Source organism: Heterodontus francisci, chromosome 3 (assembly GCF_036365525.1).
Source record: "Heterodontus francisci isolate sHetFra1 chromosome 3, sHetFra1.hap1, whole genome shotgun sequence".
In the NCBI taxonomy this organism is placed as follows: Eukaryota; Metazoa; Chordata; class Chondrichthyes; order Heterodontiformes; family Heterodontidae; genus Heterodontus; species Heterodontus francisci.
In genome coordinates this window covers 155,791,355-155,811,419 of record NC_090373.1, presented here as the reverse complement: position 1 = coordinate 155,811,419, position 20,065 = coordinate 155,791,355, and the positions used below count along the sequence as shown (strand labels likewise).

At 43.4% G+C, this 20,065-nt stretch overlaps 1 protein-coding gene across 2 annotated transcripts in view; it reads left to right on the top strand.

Moving 5' to 3' along the window:
- Positions 1–20,065, top strand: part of hace1 (HECT domain and ankyrin repeat containing E3 ubiquitin protein ligase 1) — a 107,140-nt gene that overhangs the window by 13,982 nt on the left and 73,093 nt on the right. For both annotated transcript variants that reach the window (XM_068026958.1, XM_068026955.1), the window contains exons 5-7: positions 1,420–1,495; positions 4,391–4,522; positions 7,193–7,275. In XM_068026958.1, the coding sequence (XP_067883059.1) occupies positions 1,420–1,495; positions 4,391–4,522; positions 7,193–7,275 (291 nt within the window). The remainder of the gene's footprint in view (positions 1–1,419; positions 1,496–4,390; positions 4,523–7,192; positions 7,276–20,065) is intronic.

The window sequence follows — 20,065 nt, the reverse complement described above, 5'->3', positions numbered from 1 at the left end:
AGGGGACACGAGGGTAGACTCAGCTGGGACAAAATCAGAAATTAAAATGGAAGGCAGAAAATTAGTGGATGAGTCTGGAAGACAGAGGAAACTAGGGTGAGAAAATAAGAGTTTGGCAGTGCTCAAGGGTATCTATTTCAATGCAAGAAGTATAGCAAAGAAAGCAGATGAGTAGAGGGCACAGATAGACACGTGGCAGTATGATATCATAGCTATTAAGGAAACATGGCTTAAGGAGAGACAGGAATGGCAGCCCAACGTTCCTGATTACAGGGTTTTCAGATGCGACGGAGTGAGATAAGGAAGGAGTGGGAGTGGCAATTTTGATCAAGGAAACTATTACAGCTGTGAGGAGGGATGATGTGTTGGAAGGTTCTTCAAATGAGGCCATATGGATTGAGCTAAGGAACAAAAAAGGGGCAATCACACTGCTGGGAGTCAGAGAATTCAACTTGGAAAAGTGTGAGGTGATGCATTTGGGGAGGTCAAACAAGGCAAAAGAATACTCGATTAATAGGAAAATACTGAGAAGTGTAGAAGAAGTAAGGGACCTTGGAGTGAATGTCCACAGATCCCTGAAGGTAGCAGGACAGGTTGATCAGATGGATAAGAAGGCACATGGAATCTTTTCCTTTATTAGCCGAGGTATAGAATATAAGAGCAGGGAGGTGATGCTAGAACTGTTTAACTCATTGGTTAGGCCACAGCTTAAGTGCTGTGTGCAGTTCTGGCCACCTCATTACAGAAAGGATGTAATTGCACGAGAGAGGGTGCAGAGGAGATTTATGAGGATGTTGCCAGGACTGGAAAAATGCAGCTATGAGGAAAGATTGGATAGGCTGGGTTTGTTCTCCTTGGAACAGAGAAAGCTGAGGGGAGGTCTGATTGAAATGTACAAAATTTTGAGGGGCCTGGATAGAGTGGAGGTGAAGGCAGAGAGGTCAGTGACGAGGGGGCATAGATTAAAAGTGATTGATAGAAAAATTAGAGGGGAGATGAGGAAAAACCTTTTCACCCAAGGGTGATGATGGCCTAGAACTCTGCCTGAAAGGGTAGTTGAGGCAGAGACCCTCAACTCATTCAAAAAGAGTCTGGATATGCATCTCAAGTGCCGTATTCTACAGGGCTACGGACCAAATGCTGGAAGGTGGGATTAGAATAGGTGGGTCGTTTTTCGGCTGGCACAGGCACGATGGGCCAAGTGGCCTCTTTCTGTGCCTTAAACTTTCTATGATTCTGTGACAGACAATAGGTGACTGTAATAATGGTCTTTGGATCAATGGAAGAAATGGAGAGGTAAAGCTGAGTGTCATTGTTATGTGTTGAAGCCGACCCCATGTACCAAGTTGTAGTGTACTTTTTCTATCAGGTATGCATGATAAATGAGCATTATTGTTAAGGGATATGTTCTGTTTGTAGGCAGAAGAAGTGTATGGGAAAATTGCTGGAGTATACTGCTGATGTGAACATCTGCAATAATGAAGGGCTGACTGCGGTAAGGTTGGAATCTTCAGGGTTGATATTTTGCCTTTGAATATTGTCCAAAAAAAAGACAATCTGGGCGCTCAAAGTTTACTTTGTTTTTCATCAATTTGTGGATTAATAGCATTTTTATTGAGTTCCTTTTATGACTTCAGGACATTCTACGGTGCTTTACAACCAATTAAGTACTTTTGAGGTGTAGTCACTGTTGTAATATCGTATTTCATATATTCCAATTAGCTTCTTGTTGCACTTCAACTTTCTTATGACAACTTAAAATAAGGTTGACTGTTTAAATGTAGTTCACAATTCTCTTGCCTCTTCTCTCTTGTGATGTACACTATTTTCTAGTTGAACAAATCAGTTTTGAACTTGATGAGATTTCGTCAATAATAACTTTTGTAAGTAAAACAAAAATTGAGAATATAGTATACTATATATTTTAAGAATAAGAAAGGTTAGTCTTTCGGTATCTTTATGATAAATGCAATAAAGGATCGAAGCTTTGGAAGCTATTTCAGTTCAGTGCTGAGATCGGCCTCTCCCAGTGGATCAGAAAATTTGATACACAGCAGAAAATCCCAGGTTTCAGCTTGGTCCATTGAAGTAGTTCAAGTCAGTTACAAGAGTAGTAGGGGTGCTCCCTCCAGAACTCTAGTGAATTACTCAAGAGCAGTCATTCGTTTTAACAGGATGCCCAGGAGTCAATCTGAAGTTGCCTGAATCCAGGAAAATGTGCTACTATTGTATTGAAGTTACAATTTCTGATGAAAAGCAAAACCTGCAGGTGCTGGAAGTTTGAAAACAAAAACTGACAGCTGGAAATACTTGAGTCAAGCAGTATCTGTAGCGATAAAAACAGAAAATGCTGGAGATACTCAACAGATGAAGGGTTACAGACCTGAAATGTTTTCTCTGTTTCTCTCTCCACAGATATTGCCAGACCTGCTGTGTATTTCTAGCATTTTCTGCTTTTATTTAGATTTCCAGCATGTGCTGTATTTTGCTTTTGTAACTGTGGAGAAATAGTTCAATTCTGAGTGATGTTAGAACTTAAATGTCTACTAATTTACACACAAGAAATGCTGGAAATACTCAGCAGTATTCAAGGCCCCAAACACTCCTTTCAGGTGAAGCAGCGATTTACTTGTGCTTCTTTCAATTTAATATACTGTATTCGCTGTTCACAATGTGGTCTCCTCTACATTGGGGAGACCAAACGCAGACTCGCTGACCATTTTGCAGAACACCTCCTCTTGGTCCAAAAGCATGACCCCAAGCTACCGGTTGCTGGCCATTTCAACGCACTCCCCCTGCTCTCATGCCCACATCTCTGTCCTGGGATTGCTGCAGTGTTCCAGCGAACATCAACGCAAGCTCAAGGAGCAGCATCTCATTTACCAATTAGGTGCGCTACAGCCTGCCAGACTGAACATTGAGTTCAGTAATTTCAGAGCTTGACAGGCCCCCCTTTTTATTTTAAGTTATTTTTTCTTTTTTTAAATTATTTTATTTTTGTTTGTTTAGTTTGTTTCTACTGTGCCTACCCACTTTTTTTCCATGTTTGTGCTTGGGACCAGGCTGTGCAGTTTTCTGTCAGTTAACACCCTCTCTGTACTAATGCTTTGTCTTTCACCACACCATTAACATACCGTTTGCCTTTGCTCCATGACCTTCTGGTCAGTTATTCTCTGTGACCTTGTCCTATCAACACCTCTTTTGTTATCTCTTGCACCACCCCCCGTTTTACTTGCTTAAAACCTTCTACATTTCTGGCTGTGCCAGTTCTGATGAAGGGTCACTGACCTGAAATGTTAACTCTGCTTCTGTCTCCACAGATGTTGCCAGCCCTGCTGAGTATTTCCAGCATTTCTTGTTTTTATTTCAGATTTCCAGCATTTGCAGTATTTTGCCTTTATTATGTCGACTAATTTACTTCTGTTTGTTCACACACGCTTCCTGAACATACTGTGTTCTGATTTTGTTTACCATTTCTGACTCTTGCTGAGGGTTGTCATTGAGATTTTATGAATCAATGCTCATCAGCCTCTGAGCACCCTTAGTGCTTGAATTGACTTGATAGAAGTGTGTCTCAGCAATTTAAAGATATTTACTGAGGGTATTTGAGTTTTGTCTGCAGTTCTCAAAACTGGCAGATCTATCTTCTCATCTTGGGTACTAGCTGTAACTCAAGTGATACTTGGACACAAAACTTGCATTCTAGCAGTACAAAAATGAAGTTGTCATCAATTCCAAATCCAGATTGCTTGATTAATTACAACAGGGATTGCCTCAGGCAGGGTCACTGACCCGAAACGTTAACTCTGCTTCTCTTTCCACAGATGCTGCCAGACCTGCTGAGTGGTTCCAGCATTTCTTGTTTTTAACTCAGATACTCATGTCTAGTTATTTCCTGTTTCTTTAATGAGTGCCAGCATCAAGCCTGAGGCAATCCCTGTTGTAATTAATCAAGCAATCTGGATTTGGAATTGATGACAACTTCATTTTTGTACTGCTAGAATGCAAGTCACTGACCCGAAATGTTAACTCTGCTTCTCTTTCCACAGATGCTGCCAGACCTGCTGAGTGGTTCCAGCATTTCTTGTTTTTATTTCAGATTTCCAGCATCCGCAGTATTTTGCTTTTATTTATGAGTATCTGAGTGCTTAGTTCAGAGAAGCAGTGGGAGGTTGGTAGTAAGTGTAGTAGTGTCCTCTGTTGTTACCCTACTTGACCAATGGTACAGAAATGATAGCTCCAATCAGGGAGGGACTTCATGATGGCTTTGTTTAATTATCAATGAAAATGGTGGTGATGTAGAATAAACGTGCTTATTTCAAAGGTAGAACTTATTTTACAGTCAATGCCTACAGCTTGCTGACATTATGGAACAAATCTATTGCTGCAGATTCACTGGCTCGCTGTTAATGGCCGCACTGAGCTTCTTCATGACCTAGTGCAACATGTTACAAATGTGGATGTAGAAGATGCAATGGGTCAGACTGCTTTGCATGTGGCATGCCAGAATGGGCATAAGACGGTGAGTGTACATGGCTTGAAGAAAATGACTATCAGGCATCCATAATTGTCTTTTCTGACTATCTGATAAAGTCTTACTATGCTGTTTAACTTCACGGATTAAATTAGGATTTGGAATAATTTTGAATTGTTTTTTGCAACACCAAAGAGCATGAAAAATTATTGATTTTAAATATCTGGCAGAGAGTGCAACCTGTAAAATTAAACTGGAATTCTTGCACTACATTTTTTCTTGGTACTTTATAAAATGGCACATGTATGCCCCTGTAAATTAGAGTCTTGTGTACCAAATATGTGGTCTGAGAAATAATGTTAACACACCAATATTACTAGCCTGAATCTGTTATAACAGATGAATTTCCATTGTTCTGTAGAAACCTTTCTCCCTGATGCTTTCTGTTGTGCTCTCACTCACTTTAACTATATGTTCTGCTCCCTCTGTTACTCTCTTCAGTGTTAGTAGTAATGTCACGTTTGCTGCTTCACATACTCTGGTTCTTGAATGTCCTCTGCGATGACCATAGATCATCTTCCTTTGCAAGCACTGGTACTCGGGATAGAATGTCAACAGGATAACATGTACATGCTGGAGAGAATGAATTGATAGATCAGTTTTAGTTTTTATTAATATTTGTAGGTGGTTCCCCTCATGGAAAATTTTGAAAAAAATACAGGTTGTATCAGCTCTTTTTGCAAATGTCCCACCTTTCCTGCCTAACTCTTATTTTGATCCTGGCACTTCTGTGTTTTTTACTCCAGTCAGTTTTCTCTGGTCCAGAATCTCAAACTGCACCTTTAGGGTGCCTTTATCTATCCAGTATCTAGATCATTTGCAGAGAGATGGGGATCAAATAGAAAACCTTATGACATTGCTTCTTTTAGTCATGACTAATAGACAGAACTAAGTCTTCTGCTAGTTGACTTCAGTTTCCTGTTTGTATATAGAATTGAATTGTGTTAATAGAATCAAAAAGACCATACTTGTGATATGTACCATCTGATGAGAAATGTTAACTATTTTTCCTACTGATGCAGACCTATAGGCACTATCCTAAGAACAAACACAATTTTTTTTTTTGGACTTTTATTTTGGTAAAAGTGATGCGGTGTTTTGAATAAAGTGCTTCTCTCTGTCGCCTTGGCTCAGTGATGATGTATTTGCCTGCATTAGAAGGCTGAGAGTTCGATCTCCACTATGAGTCTTGAGCACAGAATTTGGACTGATACTTCATGGTGCGGGACCATAGAATGATACAGTACAGAAGGAGGCCATTAGACCCATCGTGCCAGTGCTAGCATTTTCTAAGAGCTATCCAATTGCTGCCATTCCCTTGCTCCTTCCCTGTAACCCTGCAAAATTTTCCCCTTCAATATTTATCCAGTTCCCTTTGGCCTTTATCCAATTTCCTTTGGAAAATTACTATAGCATCTGCTTCCACCACCCTTTCAAACTGCACGAATTTCTTTTCCCTCATGCCGTCTCTGGTTCTTTTGTCAATTACCTTAAATATATGTCCTCTTGTTTCTCGCCCTTCTGCCACTGGAAACAGAGTAAATAAAGAGAAACTATCAAACCCTTTGATTTTGAAAACCTCTATCAAATCGGAGATCTCTTTTAGGTGTGATGCTAAGCCAAGTACACATCTGTCCTCTTAAGTAGGGGTAAAGTATCCCCAGGTATTGTTTGATGAGGAACAGGTGAGTTCTGTCAATATCCTGGCTAACGTTTATTCTTCAACCAAATTATCTGTCATCTCTCTCCTTGTGGAACTTGCTGTGTGCAATTTGCTACCACATTTATCGACATTACCAAAATGGCTAAGCTTCAAACCCAGTCCATTGGCTGTGAAGCATTTTTATTATTTTTTCTGGGATGTGTGTGTCGCTGGCAAGAGTAGCATTTATTGCCTATCCTGAATTTCCCTTGAGAATATGGTGGTGAGCCATTGCAATCCCTGTGGTGTAGGTGCACCCGCAGTGCTGTGCAAGAGCAAGTTCCAGGATTTTGACTCCGCAACGATGAAGGAATGGCAATATAGTTCCAAGTCAGAATGGTGTGTGACTTGATGGGGAACTTCTAGGTGGCATTGTTCCCATGTATTTACGGCCCTTGCTCTTTTAGATGGTAGAGGTTGCTGGTTTGAAAGGTGCTGTCGAAGAAGCTTTTGTGAATTTACTGAAGTGCATCTTGTAGATGGTACTCAATGCAGTCGTGGTCCGCTGGTGGTGGAGGGAATGAATGTTTAAGGCGGTGGGTGGCATGCCAATTAAGTGGGCTGCTTTGTCCTGGATGGTGTCAAGCTTCATGAATGTTGTTAGAGCTGCAGTCATCCAGGCAAGTGAGAGTATTCATCACACTCCTGACTTGTGCCTTTGTAGATGTTGGATAGGCTTTGTGGAGTCAGGAGGTGAGTTACTGTCCTGCAGAATACGAAGCCTCTGACCTGCTCTTGCAGCTACTGTATTTATATGGTTGGTTCAGTGGAGCTTCTGGTCAATGGTGACCCCCCAGGGTGTTGATTGTGGGGGATTCAGCGATGGTAATGTCGTTGAATGTCAAGGAGAGATGGTCATTGCCTGGCACTTGTGTGGCATGGGTATACTTTTTGAGATATCCATTTACTTTCGCTTGCTTTGGCAGTTGATTTGGCATCCTTTTTTCTCTTCACAGACGGTACTTTGTCTTCTTGACAGTGGTGCAGATATTAACAGGCCGAATGTTTCTGGAGCTACCCCTTTGTACTTTGCTTGCAGGTATTGTGGATTTTCTTTTTAGAATTAAACTGCCCACAATTTATTGCAATCTGTTGATAAATTTCATACGAGATATTTGTAATTATATTGTGTTTGTAGAAGTTTGAATTTGGATTTGAAAGTTCTTGAACTCTTTTTAGATTCATTGAATTGATATCCACGGAAGTGGAATAACTGTCTGCTTAGTTTAAAGATGAACAGCTCTAAACTGGCGCTGTGAATAATGCCAACCACTGTTGGTTCTTGACAAAGTAAGCCTGTGTTATTTCATAAATATCAACAAATCAAAATTAAAATCCGTATTTGTACCATGTGTTTCCTTCAATTACATAGTAGCAAAGTACTCATCTCTGGTCATCCGACCTAAGTAAGCAACAAAACTACCTTTTCATATCCTTTATATTAGTTTCAGGACGGCTTGAAAAATCACAGAATACCAGTTCTTTTAAAAGCTCTGACCTCATCCAAATTTTCTATCAGCACTGTATAAAGTTAACCAATTTGTGAAGCTGTTTGTTTTCAGAAGAGATAAAAGCAAAAACAGCAACTATAATATTTAATACAAAGTTGATAAGGCAAGAAAGTTGCAGAACAGATTGGAGTCTCGGCATTGGCTGTTTCCTCCATGCAGTTCATCAAAGTAGAAAGCCAGTTTTTGTTGCTGCTGTCAAATGTGTCTCTGAAAATTGAAGATCTGTCAAGTAAAGAAGCAGTTACATCCTAAGCCTGTCTCTTCTATTTTTCTCTTGCCTCAAGTCTTTCACCCATTCAATGTAAGGTATCAGTGGCTGGGCAGGCTAAGACGCAGTTGTTCAATAGTGGTTCAGTTTTTTCATGAATGATTGTCTAGCATTTGTGAAAACCCATCTTGAAAATGCTGTACTGGGAAGTTTTCAAGTAGAAATTCTGGTGTGCTAAATGGCTTCTTGTGCTTACTCATCTGAAAATAGCTCGACAGTGTACTTAATGTAATGGGAAATGCTTTGGGTTGTTTGAAACATAAGGCACTATATAAATGCAAATTCCTTTTATTTAATGCACACTCTTTTCCAATAGGGGCATAAACTCAGAAAATTTGGGAGCAGGTTGGTCACAACCAAGGCTTAGTCATTACCAAGTAAGTGCAAGAGTGTTGCTGAGCTTCATCCCACTAAGAACCATGCAACTTAGCATTGCGGGGCAACAGTAAACTTGCTGCTGTTTATGCAACCAAAGTTAGCCAACCAGATATCACATTAGCTCACATGGTTAACTGGAGCTATGTGAGAATAACGCAATTCCCAGGGTAAAGTAAAGCACTTCAGGTTACATCAGTGATCTAGAGTGGTTGGTCAGTCATTAACATCATGGATCTACCTTCCTTAGCTTGTAATTGTTAAATTGGTTCTTCTAGCTTAACTTTGCATTATACATTTTTCTACAACTTTAGAATGTTTAGAAACTTAAATTATGCTTTCCTTCCTTTTGTCAATGAGAATAGCTTCCTTAAAGCATTTCCAAATATAATATAGAAAGAGCACACAGACCTGCACAATAAGACAACAAAATATGGCTCCATTGCGCCGCTCAAAAATAATGGCAAATGGAACGCTTCTGACCCTTTTGGCATGACCCGCGCGGTGCACTCTGTGCGCTGGAAGCATGCAGATGACAGATCATGACGTCAAACGCTGATTTAGTGCACAATCTGCCATTTTGGACCATGCGGCTCCAGTTAACACCCTCTCAATCACGTCCAGCTGAATACGTATTCAGCTGCATGAGGGATCCCCACTACCATCGATATAGGACTAACTGTTCAACTTCCAGGGGAGATGTTTTTGACTTAGATTTGCTGGTGCGGTTTTTTTTTGATTAGATATACAGCACTGAAACAGGCCCTTGCCCCACCGAGTCTGTGCCGAACATCAACCACCCATTTATACTAATCCTACACTAATCCCATATTCCTACCAAACATCCCCACCTGTCCCTATATTTCCCTACCACCTACCTATACTAGTGAAAATTTATAATGGCCAATTTACCTATCAACCTGCAAGTCTTTTGGCTTGTGGGAGGAAACCGGAACACCCGGAGAAAACCCACGCAGACACAGGGAGAACTTGCAAACTCCACACAGGCAGTACCCGGAATCGAACCCGGGTCACTGGAGCTGTGAGGCTGCGGTGCTAACCACTGCGCCACTGTGGAAGTCGAGAGAGCCTGCTTCAGGAATGGGGGCTATAGTTGCAGTCCCTCTTGGGCTGAAGCATGTCTTGGAAATGGAGCACAGGCTGCAGAGTGGGAAAGCAGTGTGCAGAGGGAGGAGGAGGAGAGCTCTTGTTAGAAGGTGTTCCCCACCAAGGGTCTTTCAAGAGCACTTCTCCCTCCACCTGAAGACAGGAGCGGTGGAGGCTGGCAGACCTGGGCAGAAGCTGATCCGGAGCGGGAGCTGTAAAAGAGAGCACGGGGCTCGAGGCCCTCACTTACCTGAAGACAGGAGCGTTGGCGGCTGGCGGACCTGCTCTCCCTCTTGGCGCGTGCTGAGACTCGAAAAAAAACTTAAAGTGTAATCACTGGAAATCTGAAAGGTGATTGGTTAGATGAGTAGCAGCTGATAGTGCACTTAAATAGCTGAATAAATAAGGGGTAAGTTTTTTTTTGTTGATAAAGAACCTCTGGTGATAAGGTGAGTACTAAAGTGCTTTTTTAATTCAGTGTAAATTATTAAGGACTTCAGATTGTAGTGGGTAGAACAAGGCCCCTAGTCTAATTAGTATTTTTTAATTAAGGGAGTAACTAATTAACCGAAGGGTAAGTCATGACAGGAGAGGTCAGTTTCGTGATATGCTCCTCCTGCGCAATGTGGGAAACCAGGGATGTTTCCAGTGTCCCTGACGACCATGTGTGCAGGAAGTGTATCCAGCTGCAGCTACTGGCTACCCCATTACGGAGCCTCACAGGAGGGAGGGCTTTAGGTTCCTGGATCACTGGGTCTGTTTCTGGCAAAGTTGGGACCTGTACAAGTTGGACGGGTTGCGCCTGAACCGGAATGGGGCCAACGTCCTTGCTGGGCGGTTTGCTAGTGCTGTTGGAGGGGTGTTTAAACTAATTTGGCAGGGGGATGGGCTACAGAGTGGAGGTACAGTAGGGAGTGAGGCACAGTCAAATATAGAAGAGGAACTGAGTCAGTCTGGAAGGGAGAGCAAATATAGACCTGTTAAGGCACAAGTGAAAAATGCAAGGCTGGATTGCATATACTTTAATGCAAGGAATCTTACTAATAAGGCAGATGAATTGAGGGCATTGATTAGCACATGGGATTATGATATTATTGCTATCACAGAGACATGGCTGAGGGAGGGGCAGGACTGGCAACTCGATATTCCAGGGTATAGAATCTTCAAGCGTGCTCGGGGAGGGGATAAAAGAAGAGGTGGTATTGCACTGTTGATCAAGGAGTCAATTACTGAAGTAAGGAGGGATGATAGCTTCGAAGGTTCCTCAAATGAGGCCATATGTGTAGAACTTAAGAACAAAAGGGGGGGCAATCACTTGGCTGGGCGTGTACTACAGGCCTCCAAACAGTCGGAGAGGTAGAGGAACAGATATGTAGGCAAATCTCAGAGAGGTGTAAAAATATTACTGTAATAATCATAGGGGATTTCAACTTGCCTAATATCAACTGGGATAGTTTTAGTGCAAAAGGCTTAAAGGGGGAGGAATTCTTAAAATATATACAGGAGAGCTTTTTGAGCCAGTACGTAGAAAGTCTGACAAGAGAAGAGGCAGTACTAGACCTAATCCTAGGGAATGAAGCAGGACAAGTTGTAGAAGTATCAGAGGGGGAGCATTTTGGGGATAGTGACCATAACTCTAAGATTTAAGGTAGTTATGGAAAAGGACAAAGACGGGCCAGAAATAAAGGGACTGAATTGGGGGAAGGCCGATTTCAATTTGATAAAACAGGATCTGGCCAAAGTGGACTGGGAGCAGCTACTTGTAGGAAAGTCTACATCAGGCCAGTGGGAGGCATTCAAAGAGGAAATAGTGAGAGTTCAAGGCCAACATGTACCCAATAAGGTCAAGGGTAGGACCATCAAGTCCAGGGAACCCTGGATGTCAAGGGATATAGAATATTAGATCAGGAAAAAAAGGAGGCTTATGGCAGATTCAGAGCACTGAAAACAGCGGAGATAGAGGAGTATAGAAAGTGTGGGGGGGGGGTACTTAAAAAAAAAAGTCATTAGGAGAGTGAAGAGAGGACATGAAAAAACATTGGCGGTCAATATAAAGGAAAATTCTAAGGCGTTTTATAAGTATGTTAAGGGCAAGAGGATAACCAGGGAACGAGTAGGGCCCATTAGGGACCAAAGTGGCAATCTGTGTGTGGAGCCGGAGGACATAGTGAGGTTTTAAATGATCACTTTTCATCTGTTTTCTCTGTGGAGAAAGATGATGTAGGTGTAGAGATCAGGGAGGGGGTTTGCGATATACTTGAACATATTAACATTGAAAGGGAGGAAGTATAAGATGCTTTAGCGGGCTTAAAAGCGGATAAATCCCCAGGCCCAGGTGAGATGTACCCCAGGCTGTTATGTGAGGCAAGGGAGGAGATAGCAGGGGCTCTGACACAAATTTTCAGATCCTGTCTGGCCACGGGAGAGGTGCCAGAGGACTGGAGGACAGCGAATGTGGTATCATTCAAGAAGGGTAGCAGGGATAAACCAGGTAATTACAGGCCGGTGAGTTTAACATCAGTGGTTGGGAAACTATTGGAAAAAAATTCTGAGGGACAGGATTAATCTCCACTTGGAGAGACAGGGATTAATCAGGGATAGTCAGCACGGCTTTGTCAGGGGAGAGATCGTGTCTAACTAACTTGATTGAATTTTTCGAGGAGGTGACTAGATGTGTAGATGAGGGTAAAGCAGTTGATGTAGTCTACATGGACTTCAGTAAGACCTTTGATAAGGTCCCACATGGCAGATTGGTTAAGAATGTAAGAACCCATGGGATCCAGCGCAATTTGGCAAATTGCATCCACAATTGGCTTGGTGGCAGGAAACAGAGGGTAATGGTCGAGGGTTGTTTTTGCGAGTGGAAGCCTGTGACCAGTGGTGCTGGGATCCTTGCTGTTTGTAGTGTACGTTAATGATTCAGACATGAATATAGGAGGTATGATAAGTAAGTTCGCAGATGACACAAAAATTGGTGGTGTCGTAAAAAGTGAGGAGGAAAGCCTTGGATTACAGGATGATCTAGATGGGCTGGTAAGATGGGCGGAGCTGTGGCAAATGGAATTTAATCCTGAGACGTGTGAGGTGATGCATTTTGGGAGGACTAACAAGGCAAGGGAATATACAATGGATGGTAGGATCCTAGGAAGTACAGAGGTTCAGAGGGACCTTGGTGTACTTGTCCATAGATCACTGAAGGTAGCAGCACAGGTAGATAAGGTGGTTAGGAAGGCATATGGGATACTTGCCTTTATTAGCCGAGGCATAGAATATAAGAGCAGGGAGGTTATGATGGAGCTGTATAAAACACTAGTTAGGCCACAGCTGGAGTATTGTGTACAGTTCTGGTCACCACAATGCAGGAAGGATGTGATTGCACTGGAGAGGGTGCAGAGGAGATTCACCAGGATGTTGCCTGGGCTGGAGCATTTCAGCTATGAAGAGAGACTGAAAAGGCTGGGGTTGTTTTCCTTAGAACAGAGAAGGATGAGAGGGGACATGATTGAGGTATACAAAATTATGAGGGGCATTGATAGGTTAGATAGGAAGAGACTTTTCCCCTTGGCGGAGGGGTCAATAACCAGGGGCATAGATTTAAGGTCAGGGCTGGCGGTTTTGAGGGGATTTGAGGAAAATAAATTTCACTCAGAGGGTGGTTGGAATCTGGAACGCACTGCCTGAAGTGATGGTGGAGGCAGGAACCCTCAACATTTAAGAAGTATTTAGATGAGCACTTGACACGCCATAGCATCCAAGGCTACAGGCAAAGTGCTGGGAAATGGGACTAGAATAGTTCAGTGCTTGATGGCCAGAACAGACACGATGGGCCGAGGGGCCTGTTTCTCTGCTGTATAACTCTCTGACTCCTCAGCCAGGAGCAATCTGTGAGGCACCTGTGTTCAACAAGGAGGTGCTGACGCGTGTGCTTCCTCCTGCAACCTGACCTGCAGCCTCACAGCAGGGCGAGGGTGGCACTGCCAGACTGTCGAGTTTTCTGTCGCCTTAAATTTCTAACTCTATTTATTTAAAGATACAGCACTGAAACACGCCCTTCAGCCCACCGAGTCTGTGCCGACTATCAACCACCCATTTATACAAATCCTATATTCCTACCGCATCCACACCTGTCCCTATATTCCCCTACCACCTACCTATACTAGGGGCAATTTATAATGGCCAATTTACCTATCAACCTGCAAGTCTTTGGCTGTGGGAGGAAACAGGAGCACCCGGCGAAAACCCACGCGGTCACAGGGAGAACTTGCAAACCCAGAATTGAACCCGGGTCGCTGGAGCTGTGAGGTTGTGGTGCTAACCACTGCGCCATTGTGCTGCCCAGTTGTTGGATAGCAGGATAGGGAAATATTAGCAACATCTCACTGTTCGCTGTTCATTGCTGCATCAAGAAGGTGGCTCTGTACAGGAAAGGGACTTCGTCTTCTCACTGACTGGAGAGAAGCAAGAAGAGAGAACACGTAGATTTTCCAGGCTTGCGGAAATTCCAGTGGTTCAAGGTGCAATTGACTGAAAGCACGTGGCTCTGTTGGCCCCACGTTAGGAGAAATGTTCTATAACTGCAAGGGCTACTGCTCTGTTACCATCCCAGTTGATGTGTGATCATGCCCAGAAGATCCTCTTGGTGAATGCTGGCTGTCATGCTCGGCCCTCACCTGCCAAGAATGAGGTACATTAATTTTGTTATGAACATTGATTTTAAACTGTTACTGGAGTGAAGAAAGGACTTGTTAAATAGATCAGTCGTGGCTGGAAAAGACAGTTGCATATTAACAGACAGTGGTTGGAAGGACAAAGGACCGTTCCCTGACACATTCAACCCACAATGGACCCTGATCACCAGGTATTGTGTGTAAGAGGAGCATTCCAGGCCCTGCTAAGATGACACAATCCACAGAGCCAAGACGTGGTCAGACCAGTTAGTCGCTTGGCAACCTGGGGTCTTCTGAATTGTACAAACAGTTTGAACTGAGAAAGTCTGTTTGCTCCTGGACTGAGAAGATCTCTCCTGTCTGCTCCCTTCTCTTTCTCACAAGCCTCTGAATCCACTGAAGACACATGAACCCCAAGAGAGAAGGGTCTTCAACAGTGAACAACTTTTAAGAAGAATACTGGGCCCCAACAATCAAGGACTTTACAGTGAGTTTGAAGAACCGTAGCAACAACTCTTCAGATCTTGCCTCAAACTTTTCCACATTATTTTTCTTCTCTTTTCTGTCTCTTTTTGCATGTGTGTATCACGTATGCATGCTGCCATGGGCAGCGCCGTGTATTCGTAGGCATCAACCGAATTAGAGTTTTATGTTTAATAAATTTCAACTTTTCTTTAAACATAAGGAAGACTATTTGTGCTGGTTTCTTTGCTTTATAATTGGAAAGCAGTGAACAAGGATTCACCAAGGGGGAGCTAAAAGCACGGTGTGTTTAAAATTGAACCTTATTACGGTAAGACCAGGCGAAGGCAGCGAGGGACCCCTAGACACCTTTCTCACCTGGTCGTAACACAGCTATCCTGGAAGCATTGATGCTGTGGCAGTCAGCTGTACCCACCATCTTGAGCCCACGATGAAGAACCAGAGGCTGGCTACTGGGTGACGAGGGATACCTTCTCTACACATGGCTATTGACTTCCTTGCCCTACACAACCAAGTGAGGACAGCCTGTCTATAATGAGAGTCCTGCAACAATCAGGAAGGTTGTGAATAAAGCCATCGGCATGCTGAAACAATGGTTCCTTTTCCTGTACCGCTCGAGGGAGAGCCCTTCAGTACTCATTAGAGTGAGTGTCCATATTTGTGGTGGTCTGCTAGCTATCGTGAGGGTACAGCACTTGCCATCAGGCATTCGGAGGCCACCTTGAGAGGAGGAAGCATCCGATTTCCCTTGGCTTCAAATGAGCTGTGGTGAGCAGATACTCAAACTCTGGTTCGTCTGAGATGTCATCCCCACATGTTAGTTGCTCCACAATTCTCCACCTTTCAGTCCAACTGCCACGCAGCATCACAGTATCCCATTGGCCAAAATCCTGAAATAAAAGTCTCCAACAGAAAAACCATTTCATTTCATTATCCAATATTTACAATATTACACACAACATGTAACTATTCACCCTAGTATGTTCCCTTAGTGCCTGTCTTACAGTGCTTTTACTTGTTCTAGTGCTACCTCATTGGCTGCAGCACGGATGGTGCAAGGTTGCTGACTTTCAGCGGGGGAGACGGCAGATGGATTAGCAGCATGACCTTGAGCAGCTCTGGGCCTCGTAGGCCTAACTTCAGACTGCACCAGCTCGGTAACAGCAGTCTGGGCTGGCTGAAACGCAACAGCAAGGGCACTAGCCGAGTGGCAGTATGAATGCTGTCATTCCAAGAGAGGACAGCAGGTTGATGCTCTATGGAGCCACTGGCACTCTCCTGGGGTGGCACTTCAATGATCCTAGAAATCTGTTGGAGGACAGATTGCTGGATTGCTGCGAGAGCTTGCATGTCAGTTTGAGTACTGGTATCTGCAAGCATGATGGCAGCAGTCTGAGCCTTCATGGTACCAACCTGTGCAACAAGCATGGCTCTCATGACCTCAGTCTAAGCTTCAGCTGCAGCACAGAGATGGTGGGTGATTTCTGCTTCTTCTGTGATGCAAGTTGAGACATCGGGCACCAGATGCTGAACCACAGGCAGGTCCACAATTGCTGTCATGAAGTTGGGTACCACACCTTCATGCTGGAAAGGATGCTCTGCGTGAAGCCCTGTGCCAAGTTAGAGCCAGACTCTTCCATGCTCCTTGACACTGATAACAGTTTGTCTGGCACACTTGCCAATGCACCAAGTGTCTTGATGTGCATAACCATCAGCGTTCTCCTGCTTGCTGCCCCATCAAAGATCTCATCTGAGTCCTCTACAGCAGAACTTGTCCCTGGCCTTGCCCTCCGGTGAGTTCGCACACAAATTATCCTATCCCCTGGTCTGGCTGTAGCCCATTCTTGCCGGGTGACTGCCACGTACTGATCCAGACTCACTTCTACCCTCTACAGTTTTTGCACAGTGCTGGTATCTGAGCTGGTAGCTGTGATTGTCAGATCAATTCAAGGTGCTTCTTTATCAGAAATATGGTGTAACTCTCACCCTTCATGATGGGGCTACATTGGTTGACCAGGTGACTCTTTTTGGGATCTGAAAGCATAAATGTAGAAAGGCAGTGTATGAGAGAGGGAAGTGGAGTGGGGTAGAAAGCAGATGATCTAGGGTCACACCCTCTAGCTTGTACTTCATGGCAGGTAGCAGGATGAGGGTGAGCTGGAATTTGAGAAGAGGCATAAGGCAGGAACATAGTCAATCTGAATGTTCCCGGCAACGCCGGATGTAACAGCTTCAGTAATTGCCATTCCCACGATGCTTTCTCCTCCAGAGGGCTCAGTTAATTCCGCATGTCTGTCCTCTGCCGGTTCCTGGCTGCGCCCTGTGGTTATGGGCCACCTTGTCCTGCAAGAGAGCGGGAAGAATGTCAGTGAATGTGTTGCAATGTATTTGGGTGATGTGTCTACTGTAGCTGAATAGCTGGAGGCATGTGGAGTATGAGGCTGGCAACATTGGTATATGGGTGAGGTGTAATATCTGAATGTTAGGCATGAGGCCTGATTACTGATAAATTGAGGTGCGATGCATTGAGTCGTGTGAGATGTTGGTGGAGCGGTGGATAGGAGATGTTATGTGAAAAAGCATTCACTGACCTTGGTAACAGGCTGTATGGCAGGTCTGCCAATACACCAAGCATCTTAGTGTGCATGACCATCAGTGTTCTCCTGCATGTTGCCCCATCAAAGACCTCATCTGAGTGCTCTGTAGCAGAAGGTGCTTGTCACTGACCTTGACAGCCCATATGAGATCATTGAACTTTTTCTGGCACTAGCCAGGTGCTCGGGACCAGACTCCAGGAATTGATCTCTCTAGCCACCTGATAACACTTAGATGGGTTGGCAGCATGATGTTTGTGTGCTGCTTGCCTCAACGGGACAGGGTACGGGGTAATTGCGCATCGTGATCCCTGTGTCTGAAAATGGGCCTGATAGAATTTTTCCTTTTAATTATCTTAATGAAGGTGTCCAGCTTTCCCAATGGCTTAGCTGGTTAAACCAGAAGGATCCAAGTTTTCTTCCTGGTCAATGCTGTATTAGTTAGTTTTGGCTGGAGATGATAGAAGCGCCAGAGTTCCCTGTGCTGATAGGTCAGTCATGGTTCCTGATTGCTTTCCAGTGACCTCAGCTGAGAGTGTACAAACAGTGACAGGATAGGGCTTAGTTATGGTATTTACTGCAAACAAGTAACCTGCTGATGCTCACAGTCTCACTTCATAAATAAAAGTCACTTGGATATGGTCCAGGAGGATGCCTGACTTGAAGGAGCTGTAGCCCAACAAATTAGAGGGTGAAGGAGGAGAGAAATTTGGTGAACAGAATGGGAAATTATAAAGTAGTTATTCCCTTATTAAAGTTGGTCATGTAGCTTATCTGTGTTAGTACAATGTTAGGCACAGTAATGAAATCAAATTATGCTAATTGTGTCCAAGAGTAAGTTATGTCAATTTTTTGGTTTGAAAAGTGAGACTTTAATTCTGTTAAAAGTTGACTGTCAATTTGTGCTCAAAAGAGAGATATAATGTTGATGCTTCTGACTGGTGAGGATGATGCTCCCTAAATCCTGATCTATCTTTGTTCTTTAGGTGCTTGTCTAGAGAAGCTGGGGTTGTTTTCCTTAGAGCACAGAAGGTTAAGGGGAGACTAAATAGAGGTGTTCAAAATCATGAAGGGTTTTGATAGCAGAATTAAGGAGAAACTGTTTCCAGAGGCAGAAGGGTCAGTAACCAGAGGACACAAATTTCAGGTGATTGGCAGAAGAACCAGAGGTGAGAAGAGATTTCTTATTAACGTAGCAAATTGTAATCTGGAATATACTGCCTACAAGGGTGGTGGAAGCAGATTCAAAATTGACTTTCAGAAGGTAATATTATAAATACTTGAAGGGGAAAAATTTACTGGGCTGTAGGGAAAGAGAAGGTTAATGTGACTAATTGATTAGCTCTTTGGAAGAGGAGGCACAATGGGCTGCATTATTCTATGTTGCTATGCTGATTGATTTGCTATATGTTTCCAGTATTTTCTAATTTTATGACAAACACTTCAAGGTACTTTAGTGAAACCAAAACTGTATTGAGTTAGAATTAAATTATGGGCTTAAAGCGCAGCCTGTTAAATCTGGAGTGTCCAAACTTTGGTCTGTTAATTGGCCTATTTATTGAAAAAGCTATTATATACAAACAGTAATGATGCAAAGCAGTCCAGGTAATGACTGTCAAATGAGTACTAGAACCAAAATGAATTGGCATCATATTTGACTGTAGTGCATTGTTGTACTGTTTCCTAGTGTTTTATGTTTGAGATTGATTTATTTTAAATACTTCAGTATTGGAAATATTCAATTCAGAGCTGCACAAGGTTAACGAATTTGATGTCTCCAAAGTAATTGGATGCAGGTTCATGTAATTTTCCCTCACGCTGCTTACTTTTGGTGAGTAGCTGAGCAGATGCCGACAGCCTTCCTACTGTGAGAAGGTGGAAATAGTGGATTCTCCAAATCGTGCTTGTACATTGCACAACTGACGCTATCAAGTGAATCTCTCTCTCTACAGCTGTATTGAGTTGGATAAGATCCACACAAATCCTAATAGACTCTTTTAGTTTCCTTATTGGGACTAGCCCAGAGCACCACCTAGTGGGTTTTGTCACTGGAGATAACTCTTTGGTTTAGCATGGCATCGATTTTCCTCCTTCCACTTTTCTAGGATCGGGTGTGAGACCTTTCTTGGTGTGAACAAACATACTTGTTCTCTTTATTGAGGGTAATATGGTTCTCCATTTTTAATTTCCCTATGTCGTCGAATAGTTTGGGGAATTCCTCTCTCAAATCGCTGAGCTGCCTCTCCTGTCCCCTAATCCCTTCTGCCCTGCATAACAACTGTAAGGCTAGGCATGCTTTTTTTACTAAGAAGCGAACAGGCTTGGTTCCTAATAATATATAGGGTTTCCAGGATCTGTGTGTTCAGGCTGTTGTATATCTCCCACACCTTCAACTGAATCCCTCCTGGCCCGTATAATTTTTTGTTGGTTTTTCAAATCCTTTCTTTCCTCAGCCAAGGTGTTTGATCAGACAGGATAGAAACCAGTGCTCCTATATCTTCGTTTTTTTTCCCTGGCACTTCTCCGAGGAGGGGAGTATTAATTGTTTGACCTTCCTTTATTTCCTCTATCTTTTTACCCGTTTGCAGCGTTTATTTTCTGCTGCGACAGACCTGCTGAAAGTGCCCCTTTCTCTTGCACCAGAAACATTCAACTTCCTGGGCTGGGCAATTTTCCCACCGATGCTGCTCCCAGCCACACCTACAAATTCAGTGTTGCTTTCCATAGATGTCTTTCCCGCCTCTTGGGCTTTCTGGCACCATTACTCTCTGCCTTCTGAATGGATCCGTCTGATTACAGAATTTTCAAGGCTGGACTCCCCCAG